The following is a 19,041-nucleotide window of genomic DNA, read 5'->3' as shown; positions in this document are numbered from 1 at the left end:
ATAGTTGATTTCAGAGTTTCTTACTGCTCTTTCACTCTTTTGGTCATAATTGTATGTTATATTTGGTGTTTATGACTACAGTCTACGGAAACAAATAATCTAAAAAAAAAAAAACCTTGAAAATATTAGGAATTAATAAAATGGGGAGCTATGAGGTAGAAAAATAGGAGTATTACAGTGGGTTTAAATGTATTGTGAGGCCTGGTTGAAGAGAAGTATGGCGTTGATGCCCTCTAATGGAAACATCACAGCATTGACTCTTCAATAACGGATTTGACAAAGATTGGACATTATAAACTTTGAGGTCTGATTCTCAAACAATGGTTCTGTTAAATGGGTTCTTTTTAATGAATAAACAATCTGGTAAACAACTGAAACAAATTCTTTATACTATATTAAAATTAATTTAGTGTTTCTGAAACATAAACCAAGAAATATTATTTCACTGATTGACCGTATGAGTGTAGATATGCACACAGTAATAGGTTTATGTTTAAATAAAAGTAAATAAATAAAGATAAATGTACAGACTACAGTAGTTTGTTGTTAGGCAGTTATTTAGCAGAATCCTATACCAGTTCCTTGTCATTGACCTTTAAATTGTATACTGTGAATCATATTAGGGTTATACATTTATTATGGAAGTTGTTAAAGACACAAAGATCATACATAACACGTGGTTGCAAAACAATTCCCGCCTTTGTACATCTGTTGTCTGGACAGAGATAGGCCTACTGCAGGTTTAAGATAAATGTGGCCAATGAGAAGCAAAGCACTGTACATGTTAGAAAGTACACACACAAAATACTGTTAGGGATTCAGCGATAACAAAGGCGTTGAAACAAACAGTTCTAATAGTATTGATTCTGCTAAATAACTGCCTATGACAAGAAATACATGGCAGCACAACTTCTAAATAGGCTAATTCTTCTCAGTGTATGAACATATCTCTGTAGCTGCAAGTAATCTTGAGGAAGACTGAATTTTTTAAGCAAATCAGCTGTATTTAAAAGCCTTCCTCCTAATACCTTTTTGTATTAATTCTAAAAAGTAAATAATAGCCTACCTAGCCATGTGACAGGAGGCTTTGTAGCTAGTATTTTGCTTATAAAGTCAAATGTTATAAATGTATTATTATAATTTTTAGTTGTTATTAATATTAATCATCATAACTCTTTCGGCAAGCCTCTCATCTCACAAAAAGGAGATGGTTGAGATGGCGCCGCGTATGGCTGCTGTGGTGTGGAACGCTCCCATTCTTTTAATGTTTTTGTTTGTTTGTTCTGTGTTTAGTCATTCTCTTACTGTCAGTTTTACCAGAGACTAAATACTGGACATAAGGCAACACACTACGGACATTTTGTTTTCCGGTTTTTGATTATTCAGACGCTTTGTTGGATGTTTTGGTCGGAGGGGCAGCGGTCATGGTCAAACGCGCGCTAAGATGGAAAAGGGGGAAGCGCGCCGGCGCGCTGGTTAAGCTCGTCGCGAACGCGGCTTCCGAACTGCGCTCCCAAGCATTCATCTAGCGAATCTCCGATCCCTTCCTAACAAAATTGATGAACTACTTCTCACCCGTAACGTGCTTCATTTGCCGGGATATCAGCTGTTCAGATCAGATCGCATCACGGAGCTAACGGGGAAAACGAGAGGTGGTGGACTATATGTTTCTACATAAATGAAGGTTGGTGTTCAGATGTAACAACTCTGAAGAAGATGTGTTCTCCTAATTTGGAGACCTTCTTCATAAAGTGTAAACCGTTCTATTGGCCCGGAGAGTTTTCCTCCTTCATTCTCGTGAATGTGTATGTGTCTCCGGACGCGTGCGTGAGCGCCGCAATGCAACAGCTGGCCGAACAAATATCTGAAACAGAGCAAAGATACCAGGACTCTCTTTTAATCATTCTTGGAGATTTTAATAAAGCAAATCTCTCCCGCGAACTGCCAAAATACAGACAGCAGGTTACATGTCCCACCAGAGACCATAATATATTGGATCATTGTTACACAATAATTAAAGATGCATATCACTCTGTCCCACGGGCAGCTCTGGGGCTCTCTGATCACTGTTTGGTTCATCTCATACCGACCTATAGGCAAAAACTTAAATCTTCTAAACCTGTATTAAGAACTGTTAAGAGATGGACTAATGAAGCAGAGCAAGATTTAAAAGCTTGTTTTGACCTCACTGATTGGAGTGTTTTTGAAGCTGCTGCCACCGATCTGGACGAGCTCACAGAGACTGTAACATCATATATCAGTTTCTGTGAGGATATATGCATCCCCACCAGGACATTCTTATCATTCAATAATGATAAACCGTGCTTTACTGGGAAACTCAAACAGCTTCGTCAGGCCAAAGAGGACGCTTACAGAAGTGGGCAGGGGCGTAGATTATGCGGGGGACGTGTCCCCCCCACTTTTTATAAAAAGTAAATTCGTCCCCCGCACTTTTTCATTGGACAGTTGTGTTCTCGACATCTTGAGGTTTTAATGGAGCAATGTATATAAATGCAGAATGATTTAAAATTCAAAGAGACAAGATATACATGACGTTTACGTTTCCATGGCAATCAGTCACTCAGTTTGTGACGTCACGACATGTCCAGTCTCGCGCCCGCGGTCCCGCGCTGTATCCATCATTCATTAGAGGTCGAGATGAGTTCAAAGCGGCAAAAAACTCTTCACTCCTTTTTTACGAAGAAGTCAAGCAGCGTAAGTTGGCATGTGGGATCCGAATAGTGTTGCACAATGTTGAGTGACTCTGCCTATTGCTCTTGTTGAATAATTAGCAAGTTTGATGTTCATTATATGGAGAAAACAAAAAACTGCCTGGACAAACATGCACTTATTTTAAGTGTATTTTTCCGTAACTCCTTTGTAACGTCTTTTATTTTAACACGTATGTATGTTATCAGAACCCTTCAAATAAGAATAAAGATAATGTTTAACTGAGATTTTACAGCGTTTGCAGCATTGTGACACTCTGCCAATACTATACATGATGTATTTCAATCAAGTATGCAAGCACTGATCTGATACAGGGCCGATCTTCATTTAGGGGTGCTCTGTCATTATTGCACTAATTTGACGTGTTTATGTGTTGTCAAGAATGAACAAGAAACAGTCAGCCTAGGTTTGTTAGCAGAATCAGGACGACAAACAAGAAACTCAAACTTCACAGCTGAGAAGAACTGATAGAGTGTCTTTTAACACCTGGCTGTTTTTACATTGTATAAAATCTATTAATACACAAGCGTTTGTAGGATTATATATGGACCAATCATAGAAAACACATAATTAGTCAAGTATAGAAAAAAAAATAACATTAGTATGATGAACAACTTCTCAGCTATCATTTTTAACTACAGTAAGTGATTATTAGCTTGCATATTGGTTGTTTATTAGTACTTAAGCACATATTAATTCTGTATTCTTCATGACCATATTCTGCATCCCATAATCCTAAACTTAACAACTACAACGACTACATTACAAGCTATTAATAAGCAGTACATGAAGAGTTTATTGAGGCAAAAGTCATAGTTAATAGTAAATATGTTCCCCATTCTAATGTGTTAAAAAATAATTTAGGATATAAATGATTGGTTATTGTCCAGCAGTGTATTTAATGTGTTATTTTCTTCTGTATGCCACTATTCCCTGTATGTACATGTTTCAAACACTGCTTTATTTGCTGTAGACGGAGGCAGAAGTGAATTCAGAGTTGAGAGTGAATGAGGCAGAAGGTTTCAGTGAGGCTTCAGAGGTAAATATTATTTACAGTATTGTCTATGATAAGATATTTCTTTTAACAGAGTAATCAGACTAATGTATAATAGAACAGAACAGAATAAAGGAGTATGTGAATGTGCAACTATCCATTACTGTGTGCCATGTACTGTAAATACAACACTCAAAAAATACAATCTGAAATATGTAAACAATAGTACCCTTATAAGAACATCTTTGTAACTTATACTCAAAAAGGTGCACATATAGAGTACCAATATGTACCGTAATGTACAACTATGAAACTTTTTGGGGTAAATAAGGTACAAAGATGTCCTTTTAATGGTACTGTCCCAGTGACAAGCTGTTGTATTTCTTTCTTTTTTAATTTTTTCTCTCTTTCTTTCCTTCTGTTCTATAATCATATATAACAATATAATCATAAAGCATATTAAGCAAAAAGGTATTATTAAAAATAAAACCTGTCAATTAGACAAGAGTTAACTGAAAAAAAAGAACAGGTATAACACTAGATATTCCGTCCCCCCCACTTTTGAAATGATGGCTACGCCCCTGGAAGTGGGGATAAAATCTTGTATAACCAGGCCAGGAACAGACTAACAAAGGAGATCAGAGTGGCTAAAAAGAACTACTCTGAGAAGTTGAAAAAAGAACTTTCAGCAAAAAACGATCCAGCGTCAGTATGGACTGGTCTGAGGAACATCACCATGTACAAGACACCACCCCCACAGTCTGTGGAGAATCAACAACTGGCTGACGATCTCAATGTGTTTTACTGCTGATTTGAAAAGGCCAGACTGACACCCAGCACCCGCTCTGATCTGCACTTCACACATTCACCCCCTCCCCCCCCCGCAACCCCCCTTACTCCCTCCCCCACCGATCTACCTGCGTTTAAAGTCTGTGTAGAGGATGTGAACCGGGTCTTCAGAAAACAGAAATCTAGGAAAGCTTCAGGACCAGACGGTATTTCACCTGCCTGTCTAAAAGTCTGTGCTGACCAATTGGCCCCCATCTTTACACAAATCTTCAACAGATCCCTGGAGCTGTGTGAAGTTCCCTGCTGCTTCAAACGCTCCACCATCATTCCCGTCCCCAAAAAGCCCAAAATCACTGGACTTAATGACTACAGACCTGTCGCACTCACGTCTGTGGTCATGAAGTCACTTGAGAGACTGGTCCTGGCCTACCTGAAGGACATCACTAGACCCTTGCTGGATCCTCTTCAGTTTGCCTATAGAGCAAACAGGTCTGTGGATGACGCTGTCAATATGGGACTGCATTACATCCTGCAACACCTCGACAAACCTGGGAATTATGCAAGGATCTTTTTGGTGGACTTCAGCTCGGCCTTCAATACCATCATACCTGACCTTCTCTCAGACAAACTGAGACAGCTCTCTGTGCCCTCCTCCATCTGTCAGTGGATCACCAGCTTCCTGACAGACAGGCAGCAGCTAGTGAGATTGGGCAAACTCACATCCAGGACTCTCACCATCAGCACTGGCGCCCCTCAGGGTTGCGTTCTCTCCCCACTGCTCTTCTCCCTCTACACGAATGACTGCACTTCAAAGGACCCCTCTGTCAAGCTCCTGAAGTTTGCAGACGACACTACAGTCATAGGCCTCATCAAGGACGGTGACGAGTCTGCTTACAGACAGGAGGTTGAGCAGCTGGCTGTCTGGTGCAGTCTTAACAACCTGGAGCTGAACACGCTCAAACCAGTGGAGATGATCGTGGACTCCAGGAGGAACCCCCCTGCTCTCCCCCCACTCAAATTATACATTGTAGCTATTTTTAGCCGTTTTGGTTCCTTTTCACACCACACTGTTTGCTCTGGTCCGAACCAGCTGAAATGAACCAAAATGCAGTCACGTGACAACATCCGCTTCACTTGTGTGTCTTTGAACGCATTCCCTAAACTGCTTTTCGATTGATCAGAAAGAGCGCGCGGGAAAATTCCAACGGTGCTCCCAGAAGTAAACAAAGACAGGAGTAAAATGCAGCAGACAGCACACTGCTATTTTGAGGCTCCGCACCTCCTCACAACCCCAAGTTTGTCCGCGACCTGCCATGCTAAACTGCAAACTGTCAACAAACACTTCCTCATCCTATAATGCACAGCGCAGCTGACTACGGCAGCTGGTTTAGTCTAAAAATGCGCAGTTCTTTTTGCGGTTGGGTTTGTTTAAGGTCGGATCGCGTTCTCACCACAAACGAACCGCTCCAGGGTTCGTTTGAAAGTGTACCGAGACCACCTCTTCAAGGAGGTCTCGGTACGCTTGTTTGGTCCGCTTTTGGTGCGCACCCGAGTGCGATTGCTGCTTTCTCACCTGCCCAAACGAACCGCACCAAGAGGGAAAACGAACTCTAGTGCGATTCAACCGAACTAAATGAGGCAGATGAGAAAGCACCCTCTATTGCGAAAAAGGCCCAACAGAGTCTGTATTTCCTCCGCCAGCTAAGGAAGTTCAACCTGCCTCAGGAGCTGAAAAAACAGTTCTACTCTGCAATCATCGAGTCTGTCCTATGTTCTTCTATAACTGTTTGGTTTGGTTCAGCTACCAAAACAGACATCAGAAGACTACAACGGACAGTTAGGACTGCTGAGAGGATTATCGGTGCCCCTCTGCCCAGCCTCCAAGAACTTTACACCTCCAGAGTGAGGAAAAGGACTAAGAAAGTCACTCTGGACCCCTCACACCCAGCTCACTCTCTCTTTGTACTGTTGCTCTCTGGCCGGCGCTACAGATCACTGAGCACCAGAACAGCCAGACACAAGAACAGTTTTTTCCCCCAGGCCGTATCCCACCTGAACAACACATAACACACCCCGGTACTGTACATCTGTAAATAACTCATCAAACCTTCATCTGTACATAGGACACATGCACATTCACAGTTCTGTCTATGGTCATGTCTCTTTTATGTATATTTTTATTCTTTATTACTATTGTTATTCTTAATTATTGTCTATTCTCTTCATTATTAGTGTTCTTTATCACCTTAATTATATGTTGTCTGCACTATGTTTGTACTTTCTGTACAGGAAGCTCCTAACACAAAGACAAATTCCTTGTGTGTGCAAACACACTTGGCAATAAAGCTCTTTCTGATTCTGATTCTCTCTTCACTGGTACCACGTGGCTTTAACCCCCATACAGAGCAGAGCTGGGCGGGCACGCGGTGTGGGCGGAGCCAGGGCAGGAAAAACTCCTTTTATTCCTTTTAAACGCGTCTGACATGCGCAGTGCTTTGAATTTCGGGCTTGGTCTGTTACACAACTGTGTCTTTCTTCATTCTGCCTACAGCTCCTCGCCGGCATTTTACTTTAACAGGCTTTTAACTGTGTTATTTTAAAAATAAGACCCATAGAAATGAGTGGGGACCATTCCCAGGTAAAGTGTTTGTGATTTAACGTTGTCAGTTATTTTTTTTTTCTTTCTTGATGGTTTGAAGTCACTAGCTCGGCTGTTTAAATTCCATCCGCAGCGGCAGTTTCCCAGCATGCTAAGCTAACAGGCACTAGAAGTCGGCTTTGAATGTAATAATTTTATATTTTCAGCCCTTGCTGTCCATTGGCGCTTTTCTTACATTAACGTCTCCTAATAAATACGTCATTTTGGGAATTAAAACTTTATATAGTCCCCTGTCCTCCGCAGCGGTGGTATTTAAACGCTGTTTTAGGAACAGGTTTGTTAGCTTGAGCGCTAACCCTCCGACTAGCATCAAGTTGAAAGTTAGCAGCCTATTGACACGGCACGATTTAACATTAACTTATACACCACTGTTTTTCCGCAGATCGACTCGGGATCCAGACATAATGGTGAGTGGGACTTGTCTAATCAGCACATTATGATTAAATTCAAATGTACGTTTTACACATCTAACGTGATCGCTCAGGAGCTTGCTTGACGACCAGTTAGTTTTAAGAACAGAAATGGCGTCCCAGAGACTAAGTCCCCTCTCGCGCACTGACAAGCGTCTATTGTTCACATTGAGGCCTCAAAAATCGTATTTATATTGCTTTAAAATCGACGAAAAGGGCGATTTTGAAAGAGAAAGAGATTATTTGTCAGTTAGTGTAGCTTGATCGTTTGTAGAGTTAGAAAAACGGTCTAGCGAGGCTTGTGAAAGTGAGGGTTTGAGGGTTGAGGACTTAGTCTCTGCGCCATTTTCTTTTTCTCTGTCTAGCGGAGTGTAGTGAACGTTAAGTGCACACCGACTTGATTATGGAGGCGAAGGATTGAGAAACGTGCGTGACCTGTTCCGGATCTACTAAACAAAAATAAACCCTTAACCTCAAAATCACCTTTATTCGATTAGATGTGCTGAAAAATTCACGTTTATTAATCAAAACAGTAACTGCAATTATCTAGGAATCTGACATCTTTAAAACTCATATTTTCTTATGAGCTATTCTGTAATATAATCTGCCTCGATGAACAATTACAAGAATACTTAATAAACTTAAATGAGCCTGTGCTGTGGGATTTCAATAGACCTATAGCCTACCTGATTTCCCACAAGTGTCATTGGTGAGATCAGTTTGGTCATGTAGGTTTAAAACATGGTCAACTAAAGGTATTGCAAAATAATATTGCTTTTATAATGACTGTAGCTTGTTTTAAAACCTCCAAAAGATCAGTGAGGTTATTCCCCATTTTTGGACAGTTTTGACAGCTTTTAAGATGCCATGACAAGCAATCCCACAGCACCAGACACATTTCTTTTTGTTTTATGCAATGCATTATTTAGCTGCCAACTGTAAACCGTTTATTACACATGAACATAAATGCAAACTCTGTAAATCAGGGGACCGGGATGTTATGCACTTGACTTTTATAGGGCATTATTGATGTTTGACACTTTTTTTATATTTTAATTTAACATAATTATAGTAATATAATAATTATTTGTTATTAGGTTACGTGTTTTTTTTAAACTAAGCAAAACTGCAGCTGAACATAATAGGCAGTGATCGTGCATTTTCCTTTTGTAATGTTCAAACTAGACTTTTTTTTTTTTTCCCCCCTTCAGTGAGGTAGGATAAATGATTTGTCAATGTTTTGGGCACTTTTTTTTCCTTTTTTTTTTTTTTTTTAAACTACAGTAATTATGTAGGTCATCTCATAAATTAGCTTTCTTTGTTACATTTAAAATCATACCATCCTTACTTTGAATGGGCATGATGCTTTATGTAAGAAATTTTTGCTTCCCTTCTTAAGAGCAGCTAGGATTCTTAACCCATGGCTGTGCTGATACACGAGCTGCATGTTTACATGCCATTCCACTGAACATCCAAGTGCTTAACAGGGTTTTGAACGTATGCAAACGTAAACCCATGCTCAGGCCTGGCACATAAATTTAGAGATGTATTTAATAAACAATTACATGGTTTGTGTAAAATTGCTTTATTTTGCACATTCTGCATGGTCTTCCCAAGCTTTACCACATTTGCATGGCTAATGTGTACCAGAAACTATGTAATATAAATGTTATCATAATGGCATTTTTTTAAATTGGATATGACGGAATGAGTGTTGGCCTAGCAGTCTTCAAAATTATGCAGAGACTGTTTTTGTGTAAGGTTAGCATGTACTTTGAAATATAATTGTGTTTGGAAGTAATTTTAGTACATGAAGCTTTTCTTTTGTTTGATTACCTCAGTATGTTCTTTTTAGTCGAAAGGCTTATTTCAGTCATACAGACTCAGACTTCATTATTTTGGGTTTGCTTTTTGTTATGAAGCTCCAGCATGCAACCATTCTGCTGACAATGAACTTGTCCACCCACTAGAGGGTACAGTTAACAAATAAGTTCTCCACAGTCCCAGATGTGCATGTGTTTTGCTGAAGGGCAAAATGAACATGGTGAATGGCTGGCCCATAGTGAGGATTTTATTTTTGCCTTTCAATATATATATATTTTTTTTTTTTAAATGAAGGCTAAAAGGTAACCCCATGCATATTGCCGAATGTATGCCTGTACAGGAGTTCAGGTAAGGATGCATATCTAGAGGTAGGGAAAGGTTTGTTGCGTTTGGTAATGCACTCATGCGTACTGTGGAAGATAAAGGATTTGATTTCATGTCCTAACCGAGCACTCCTGTCCCTCTTAATGCTTGAATGCATCCTACTGTAACATGAGGTTCATTGTTTATCTGTGCTCTTAAAGGATGACGTTTGAGTTTGTTTGGATTCCGAAGCCTCGTACGATTCCCGTTCGTTCTTTTGGTCCTCACGACAGAGAGAAAGATAATTTTGCTTTCCCCTTTTGGGAGGCCTGTTACAAAAGCTTTCTCACTGTCCGCTACAGTGTCAGTAGAATATGCCTGGCCCTCTTGTAACCCAATCCGGCCTACCAACCTACACATTTCCTAAAGCAATAGTTCTGTCAGAGTAAACGGTCTGCAAAGAATGGGGCCTCTATAAACACCATACATAGTTGAGAGTAAAAACTGGACACTTCACGTCAAGAGGTAAAGTGCCAAAATCTACAAGGTGTGACTAATGTGTCTGCTGTAGGTCGGGCGAGGACAACCCAAAATGTGTCATGCCTTACTTATTTCAAACCAGTTGTCTGTAAATGGTCTTGAGCGTTTGGCAGGCTTGTGCAGGTCATTCTGAAATGGATTTCTCATACAGGTGTGAGCAAAAAGAGCTGCCATAATGTTTCCAGATGAATTACTGTCTTAATCTTTGCCTAGTTTTTGTGAATATCTATAGGAGTAAAACAGTTTCAGTGTTGAGGTCTGTTTGATTTCATTCTTTTGTACACTTTCTAACCCCCAGTTAACTGTGCTTTTGAGTCTGTCTTTCCTGTTCCGGGGACATACTTTTGTTGCCAGGTGTTCGTTGCCTTTTGAATGTGCTACTTGATCTTTAATTTCTTTGTTGGCAGATTCTCACAAACACAAAGATAAATACAAGGACAAAGAACACAAACACAAGGACCACAAGAAAGACAAAGAACGTGAGAAATCAAAGTACAGCAACAGGTATGACGTCACTGTTATTCACTCCTACTGTAGATATATGGGTGCTGTATAGCCCAGTTTGCTCTTTACGGGGTGTGTTTGATAAGCAGGGAGTGGCCTTCGGTGTTCAGACCACAGGAAGGAATGTTGGCTTTACTGCAACTTCCTTTGTAAACACTGTCATCTATTTGGAGCCGATTTTGTTGATGGACCAGATCATTGTGGTAATTAGATCACGTCATATTTTATTGCATTTTGGCAGTGAACACAGGGACTCCTCGGATAAAAAGCACAGAGATAAAGAGAGGCTGAAGCTCAAAGATGGATCCTCAGACAAGCAGAAGGACAAACACAAAGAGAAGAAAAAGGAGGAAAGGGTGGGCAGAGTCCTGTTACTTTCACATTGCAACAGTTTTATCTGAGCTAAATCCTCTGGTTCTGGAGGAGTTGTAAATAGTCTTTTGTGATTCACACAGTAAATGCTGTTACTGACCTCTTTCTGTTGTGTGTGTGTGATTCTGTCTTTTTCCTTCCTCAAAAGTCTTTCGATGGCAAGCCCAAAAAAGAGAAAGAGAATGGATTTGAAAGGTGAGTAAAAAACCCTAAATGTGACGGTGAATGACGCAACTATAAGATATGAATGCCAAGAGTAGCTCTGATGTTTTTATTATAAAGGAGTCATAACTTTTTTTTTTCCCCATAATTTCATAAACAGTCATGTAATTTATTTATATATATATATAAATATAAAAAAAGAATGTTGAAAAATCAGCAACCCAAATTAGAATCATACATTTAATTGCTACATACCCCACAATATTAGTGAACTTCCTACACCTTTTTACTCTTAATCTTCTGTTGTTTGGTATAATGGTATCTATACTTCCTCTAAACACCAAATAGGTGCGATTTATGTAAATTGGGCTCAGATGTTAATGCTTTGGGTTTCTGAAGTCATCAGTCCAACTTCTTTCAATAGTTGCTTGTTTTGTACTGAGGGGATTTAAGTTCTGTGAGTTGCAGTATGTTTTCATTCTACAGTGAATTGTTTCTCTTTTCCTTATGATATGATCCCTGCATGGTTGTAATCACATAATTAGAAGCATGAATTTATCTTGAGACAATTTAAATGGGTTCTCAGTTTTGATCAGTTGAGCAAGAAAATTAAGAATGCTTGTCTTATCCTTCACGCAGCCCTTTCATCAAGTCTGAACCTGAGAATGATGATTTCTACCACTCTCCTAAACACGAGAAGTCTCTGAAGAGAGAGCGTGATGATGACGAGTAAGTGACATTGCATTCGCAGGCCATCTTGAACTCGCATGTGACATTATAAGAACTTTCCAGTCGTCTTTAGTCACGAAAGCTCATTGATTCGCTAATCTTTGTTTAAAATGTGACGCGTTAGAGCAAATAGAACCAGTTATATGGTAACTGAAAGATGTGAAAATACCAGACATCTTAATGTTATTGTTTTCTTCAGTGCCGAGTTCAAGCCCAAAAAAATTAAAACCGAGGAAAGCGAAAAGAAGACAAAGAAACGGAAACAGGAAGAGGAGGTTAGTGGATAAAGCTTATCTCTCCATGTTACACTTTACAAGAATCGTCTTTAAACATAATTAATGTGAATCTTTTGATTGCCACAGGACATTAAGCCCAAAAAGAAGACAAAAGACAAGAAAGGAGAAGCTGCCACAGATGGCAAGAAAAAAGCAAAAAAAGAGCCAGAAGAGAAGTGGAAATGGTTAGTCTCACATCCTCTGATGGTCAAGTAATTGTAGGCTGACGACTCGTCTTCTGATTTATTCGGGGATATGGTGCAGATCACAAATGTCCTTGTTCAGGCACTTTGCAGAGCCATTTTGGTGGTTTGTGTTGGGATGTTGGCTTACATCCTTCCATCTCTGTGCTTTTTCATACCATTTAGGTGGGAGGAAGAGAGGTACACAGATGGCATGAAATGGAAGTTTTTGGAACACAAAGGGCCTGTATTTGCTCCACCATATGAGCCTCTTCCCAGCAATGTCAAGTTCTATTATGACGGTACGTCCTTTAATGATTCAATGGCAGTTCACAAGGATGATAGGATCATCCTATTCAGGGGTTGCTCTGATTGGACTACCATCAAAACTGTCGGAGAAGCAGGTGTTGGGTTGTGTAAACCTCAGATGTTTTAAACACCTCTGTTATGTTGAACGCACATGCCCTGCTGTGTTTTGTTCCATTAGTCTGTTTAAAATGATGTCGATTTTTCCAACCAAACTCAGTTTTTTGTTCTGGATGTTGGCCTTTATCTTCTATAACTGGCTTTACTACATTCAGATGTTTAGGCTTTAATAACTTTAAAGAGTCCTGACAAAAAGATGGATTCTGTTCTTTTGCTACTGTTATCAAACTGCTTTTATGATATTTTTTGGTCCGTCACCAGGAAAACACATGAAACTCAGCCCTGGTGCAGAGGAAGTGGCCACCTTCTTCGCAAAAATGTTGGACCATGAGTACACCACTAAGGATATTTTTCGGAAAAACTTCTTCAAAGATTGGAGGAAGGTAATGTTGCCAATGTGTCATCTTTCCCCCTTGCTTTTTAAATAATTGCTAATGACTTTTATTAATTTTGCACGATCTTGTCACTTTAGGAAATGACGTCTGAAGAGAAATCCAAAATCTCAGATCTGAACAAGTGTGACTTTTCTGAAATGAGTGAATATTTCAAAGCTCAATCTGAAGCAAGGAAGGCCATGACTAAAGCAGAGAAACAAGTAAGATTCAACTTCTAAATACCAAAATGGCTTTTTATCATTTTCAAATAATGTTTTTAATAAATTAAGTATAACACTCACTTATCTCCCCCCCCCCCCCCCCCCCCCCCCCCAGAAAATTAAAGAGGAGAATGAGCGCATTCTGCTGGAGTATGGCTTCTGTATCATGGACAATCACAAAGAGCGCATTGCTAACTTCCGTATTGAGCCTCCAGGCTTGTTCCGTGGCAGAGGTGACCATCCGAAAATGGGCATGCTGAAGCGCCGTATCCGTCCTGAGGACATTATCATTAATTGCAGCAAGTAAGGAGTGCTCATCACAGTCCAACATCAGCCCGTTTGGTGGAAAACATGTTTATAATCATGTGCTTCTCATTGTAGGGACTCGAAGCATCCTAAACCACCACCTGGGACAAAGTGGAAGGAGGTGCGTCATGACAACAAGGTGACGTGGCTGCTGTCCTGGACTGAGAATATCCAAGGCTCTATCAAATACATCATGTTGAACCCCAGTTCAAGGATCAAGGTAAAAATGAACACATGGCTGTAGGCATGCTATTGAATTAGAATTTGGGTTTTCTAAGCACCGATTTAGCCAAGGATTGTATTTCCTCTTATTTGGTCCCATTTTATGTTAAGCGGCCTTAACTATTATGTACTTGCATTTAAATTAATAATTTGATGCAATGCACTTATTGTGTACATGTTTTTACAGTCTACTTATATTTAAAAAATACTTGCATGTAATTGCATCTGTAATTAATGTAATTACATTTATAATTACACTGTTGACCCATCCCTTACATCTTAACCCACCCTTAAACCTACCCATACCACCAAACCTGTCCCTAACCTTATCCGTATCCCACCTCAATAGCAGCAAAAGTGTTTTGCAATACAATATGTAAGTACATTGTACTTATTTTTTTCCCATGTAAATACATAAAGGCCACTTAATATAAAGTGGGACCGATTATTATTATTTTTTTTTATATCTTTTAGGATTTTCTGTTGTAAAAGAAAGATCAAAATCTTTTGTAAAAATCTGATGCAATTTAATGCATCCTTGCTGAATAAGGTACTCAATACTTTTTTTTTTTATCTTTAAAATCTTGCTGACACCAACTTTTGAACTGTAATGTACATTGGTACCATTTCTGCCTTTGTAAAGTCAGTTTAACCAATAAATCTTTATAGACTGTAGTATAGATATTAGCCAGTACATGAAAAGTATTGGTTTGGCCATAATTTTAATATTGGTGTATCCCATGTGTTGTTTCTTGCAGGGAGAGAAGGATTGGCAGAAATATGAAACGGCCCGTCGGTTGAAAAAATGTGTGGATCGGATCCGTGCGCAATACCGCGAGGACTGGAAATCAAAAGAGATGAGGATCAGACAGCGCGCTGTTGCTCTTTACTTCATTGACAAGGTTTGCATTGCTTATATCAATGTAACATCTTTCGCGTCAAGCCCATGACCCTGAAAGCTTGTGGTGAATAGGTTAATTCGGAATTACTCTTTAAAAGCACTTAAAACATTTGGTTCAGTTAAAAAAAAAAAAAAACTTTTTTTCTTCTCAATGGGCGTACATTTACTGTGTTTATAGTATCTTTTTGAGCTAAAGCAGAAGTTGAAAAGCAGAACGGTGTTATGCATCTCCATTTTTCTCTGGTGTAGCTGGCTCTGAGAGCAGGTAATGAGAAGGAGGAAGGAGAGACGGCTGACACAGTGGGCTGCTGCTCACTTAGAGTGGAACATCTAACTCTCCATCAAGAGATGGACGGCCAGGACTATGTGGTGGAGTTCGACTTCCTTGGTAAAGACTCCATTAGATACTACAACAAAGTCCCCGTAGAGAAGAGGGTAAGTTGTAGTGTTTCTCTTCCCACCCCCCACAGAGACCATGTTTTAAGGCATCATAAGCACACCTCTGAAGGCTCATTTCAGTTGAATTACAAGGCTGTATCACATGTATTTTTCAGATTAGGTGAATCTTGTAAGTTATTGCAAAAAGTTGAGTTTCCCCAGGATGGTGGACAAGGAAAACTAAATGTGGATTTATAAATACTTAATTCAATATTGAAAAGCTTACGCAGAGGTCTGCAGCGCTCTTGTGCGTTGCACCGATTGCTGAAATGGAGCGTTCCAAATCAGTCACTTATGAGGTTCCTTTCGGTTAGGATGCTGCCTGAGGCGTCTCATTTGGTTTTGGAACAGAGCTAATATATCCGAAACGCTGCAGCCCATGTCCTTACACCAAAAATTTCTTCAGCAACCTCACAGGTTACTAATTGCATGTAATCAAGTCCTATTTACAGTTTTTAAAGCTTGTCATGTTCTAGCACCACAATATTAACTAGAATTGATATATTGTTATGCTGTTGTATGCAGTCAGGACCTTTGTTGCCAAGTTATTAACTGTAAGTTTTGATTGTGATACATGGGTAGTAGATGCCACGTGAACTTTCGTGTTCCCATATTTTCAAAACTCAAGTTCATTGGCTTGTCGTTGCTCAGTTTGTTGTTTTTCTACAGTCATTGATTCATGCCAGTTTTTGCTGGTTTTATATTTTGTTTTTATTTCTCTTTTTGATTGTTTTTGGTTATGGTCTTTTGTTGTTACACATTGCAAATGTCCTTGGGTTTGTGAAAGGCTCTGTATAAATCAAATGTGGTTTTCAAATTACAGGTGTACAAATGAAAAATCTTCATCTGAGTGCTATTGATTAGCACAGATGTGTCGGCTTTGCCTTTTGTGTAAAATCTTATTTAATATGTTACAGGTTTTCAAAAATCTTCAGCTGTTTATGGAGGACAAGGAACCGGAGGATGACCTCTTCGACCGTCTCAATGTAAGACATCGCTTTCACCAGTCTGTTATTTATTGCTTGGAAAACTAAAAAAAAAATAAAGCTGAATGCCTTGAATTAAGACAGCGTATGTAACATGAATGTAAAATGACCTCTCTCTTGCAGACCTCCATTTTGAACAAGCATCTTCAGGAACTGATGGATGGACTTACGGCTAAAGTGTTCCGTACTTACAACGCCTCCATCACACTACAGCAGCAGCTTCATGAACTCACAACCCGTAAGTATCGTATGTAAAGAGGATTGAGTTAACAGACCCCGTCTTGATATGTACAAGTATGTGACCCTAAGTGTATTTGTTCAGCTGAAGACAATGTTCCTGCGAAGATCCTTTCCTACAATCGTGCTAACCGAGCAGTAGCCATTTTGTGTAACCACCAGAGGGCACCACCCAAGACGTTTGAGAAGTCCATGCTAAATCTTCAGACTAAAGTATGAGACGTTTGTGACCTTGTCCTCGTTGTCTTTATGCTGGTATTTTTTTGTTAGTGCAGGGTCTGTTGGACCATCTAAATGTTTGCCTTTCGTGCATTCACTTGTTCATTAAAACCAGATTGATGCAAAGAAGGAACAGCTTGCCGACGCTAAAAGAGAACTGAAGAGTGCCAAGGCTGACGCCAAAGTACGCAGAGATGAGAAATCCAAGAAGTGAGTGTCAAAATATTTGCTTGAAGGGGCGCCCAACTGAATTTGGCCCCTTAGACGCTCATTGTACGTTCATATGTGATTGTATGCTGCTTTAATGTTGGTTGTTTTGGCAACCCAGAGCCGTGGAGTCCAAGAAGAAAGCCGTGCAGAGGATCGAGGAGCAGCTGATGAAGCTGGAGGTACAGGCCACCGACCGGGAGGAGAACAAGCAGATCGCTCTGGGTACCTCCAAGCTCAACTACCTGGACCCACGTATCTCAGTAGCCTGGTGAGAAGACGCTTTAATATGTTGTGCAGTAAGATGCCCCTTGTCTGTTTTGGTGTCTTATTCCTTTTTATTCTTTCCTCCTCCAGGTGCAAGAAGTTTGGCATCCCGATAGAGAAGATCTACAACAAAACTCAGCGTGAGAAATTTGCCTGGGCTATCGACATGGCTGAGAATGACTATGAATTTTAAGTCCTCTTTGCAATTTTACTTCTCCCTGCACCCCATCCTTTTTTTTTTTTTTTTTTTTTTAATAGATACTTTTAGTCTAAGTGATTTCCAGCAGGTTATGAACCTGGCCAGGGAAAAGATGTGAAGCAAGCATAGTGTCGAGGAGGCCTGAATGTCATGATTTGGGTGACTGACTTTTTTTTTTTTTTAGGCTGTGACCTGTAATCTTGTAGGTTTTATTGGGTCGGTCTTTTAAGAATGAAGTATGGACGGCCTGTGCGTGAGGTTGCATGGTCTTTAAGCCAGGAACTGGAGAATCAGTGGCTTGACCTTTTGAACACTTTTACTGTCTCGCTCCCCTCCCATCTCTGGACAAAGGGGTCCAAGGATGTCAGAAAGCTATGAACTTACATGGTCCTACAGCTACTGTATTCAACTACAACTTGCTTTGTGGATCGTTTCATTTTTAGTTTTGCTGTATTTTTAGCCCTCCTGTATTAATAATGAATTCTATATTTTAATAGAAGATTTAAAAAAAAAAAAAAATCAAAGAATTGCTTAAAGTACACCCATACGCCTTTTTAGGAGAAGAAATGTGTACACCAGGTGTGATATTTTATGGGAAATATGACCATGAAAAGCTGTGTGTTTGAGTGAGTGTTACATGAACTGTTCACGTTTAAACTGGAGTTCTTGTGTAAACTATGTCCAGACCACAAAGTAGGATGCTTGGATGAGCTGCAGGGGACTACAGCTTCAACTATATTTCCTTAAACATGCCGAATGTGAATTTCTTTTTTTGTTACCGCATATATCAGGGTTTTGTTTCCAGTGTAAATGTGAACCAATTTCTTTTTTTTTTTTTGTGCCCCCCTTTTTGTCTCCAGTATCCTACAAATTGTTTCTTCATGGCTTTAAGTCTCCATCTGGATTTAACTTAATGTGTAATGACTGTTTCCATAAGCTTAAAAAAAAGAAAGAAAAAAAGAGAAACTCCTGTACGTGTTACTTGAAAATATCACTATTAGGATGTATTATTTCAGGGTATGGCAAAAGGGTTTTTATTTCTGAAGGGTATGTGGGGGAAATCAACATTGCCAAAAACAAAGTCTGTGTTATGATTTAAGCAGTTTTTGTTTTTTTTGTAATTGTAACAAGGTTTAAGAATATACTTGTTTTAACCTGGACTTTAATAATCTTCATTTAGTTTTTTCCACTCCAGTCTGGAAATAGTTGTTGTTAGTGGCAGCCATGTAACCTTTTCCAACTTATCGAACTCATGCCATAAACTCTGATCATTTTTTTTTTCTTCTTCTTTTGCTCAATTGTAGGTTATTTAAAAATAAAACCCTACAACTTAACCTGTATGTTGTTTTTGAAGCCAAATCCAAATGTCTTTTCGTCTTCCATGTGCCACAATGGGTGAGATTTTGCAAAAACTTGATGCTTTAAGATGCGTTACACTTAGAATGGGTTGAAGAACTTCCTGTGTTCCCAGAACCGTGTGAAACGAGCACCCAGTCTTGCTTTGAGAACAGGCCTCAGGAAAAACTCAGAGGGGGAGTGTAAAAAGACCCTGCCTGTTTGTCTTG

The 19,041-nt window shown here is 39.6% G+C and overlaps 1 protein-coding gene across 1 annotated transcript; it reads left to right on the top strand.

Annotated features, from left to right (window-relative positions):
- The first annotated feature begins 6,989 nt into the window (after positions 1 to 6,989).
- On the top strand, positions 6,990 to 18,831 carry LOC306855177 (DNA topoisomerase 1-like). Its single transcript, XM_079393657.1, has 21 exons — positions 6,990 to 7,151; positions 7,555 to 7,579; positions 10,657 to 10,753; positions 10,995 to 11,109; positions 11,274 to 11,320; positions 11,927 to 12,016; positions 12,216 to 12,291; positions 12,379 to 12,476; positions 12,660 to 12,775; positions 13,161 to 13,282; positions 13,372 to 13,494; positions 13,610 to 13,797; positions 13,876 to 14,020; positions 14,781 to 14,924; positions 15,173 to 15,358; positions 16,279 to 16,347; positions 16,471 to 16,585; positions 16,670 to 16,797; positions 16,919 to 17,013; positions 17,132 to 17,281; positions 17,368 to 18,831. Exons 1-21 carry the CDS (start codon positions 7,131 to 7,133, stop codon positions 17,468 to 17,470), a joined length of 2,253 nt encoding a protein of 750 aa, XP_079249783.1. The 5' UTR covers positions 6,990 to 7,130; the 3' UTR covers positions 17,471 to 18,831.
- Positions 18,832 to 19,041: the final 210 nt, after the last annotated feature.

This window comes from Barbus barbus, assembly GCF_936440315.1.
Source record: "Barbus barbus genome assembly, chromosome: 35".
Classification (NCBI taxonomy): Eukaryota; Metazoa; Chordata; class Actinopteri; order Cypriniformes; family Cyprinidae; genus Barbus; species Barbus barbus.
The sequence above is the reverse complement of the archived record's forward strand: the minus strand, read 5'-3'. Positions and strand labels throughout refer to the sequence as shown.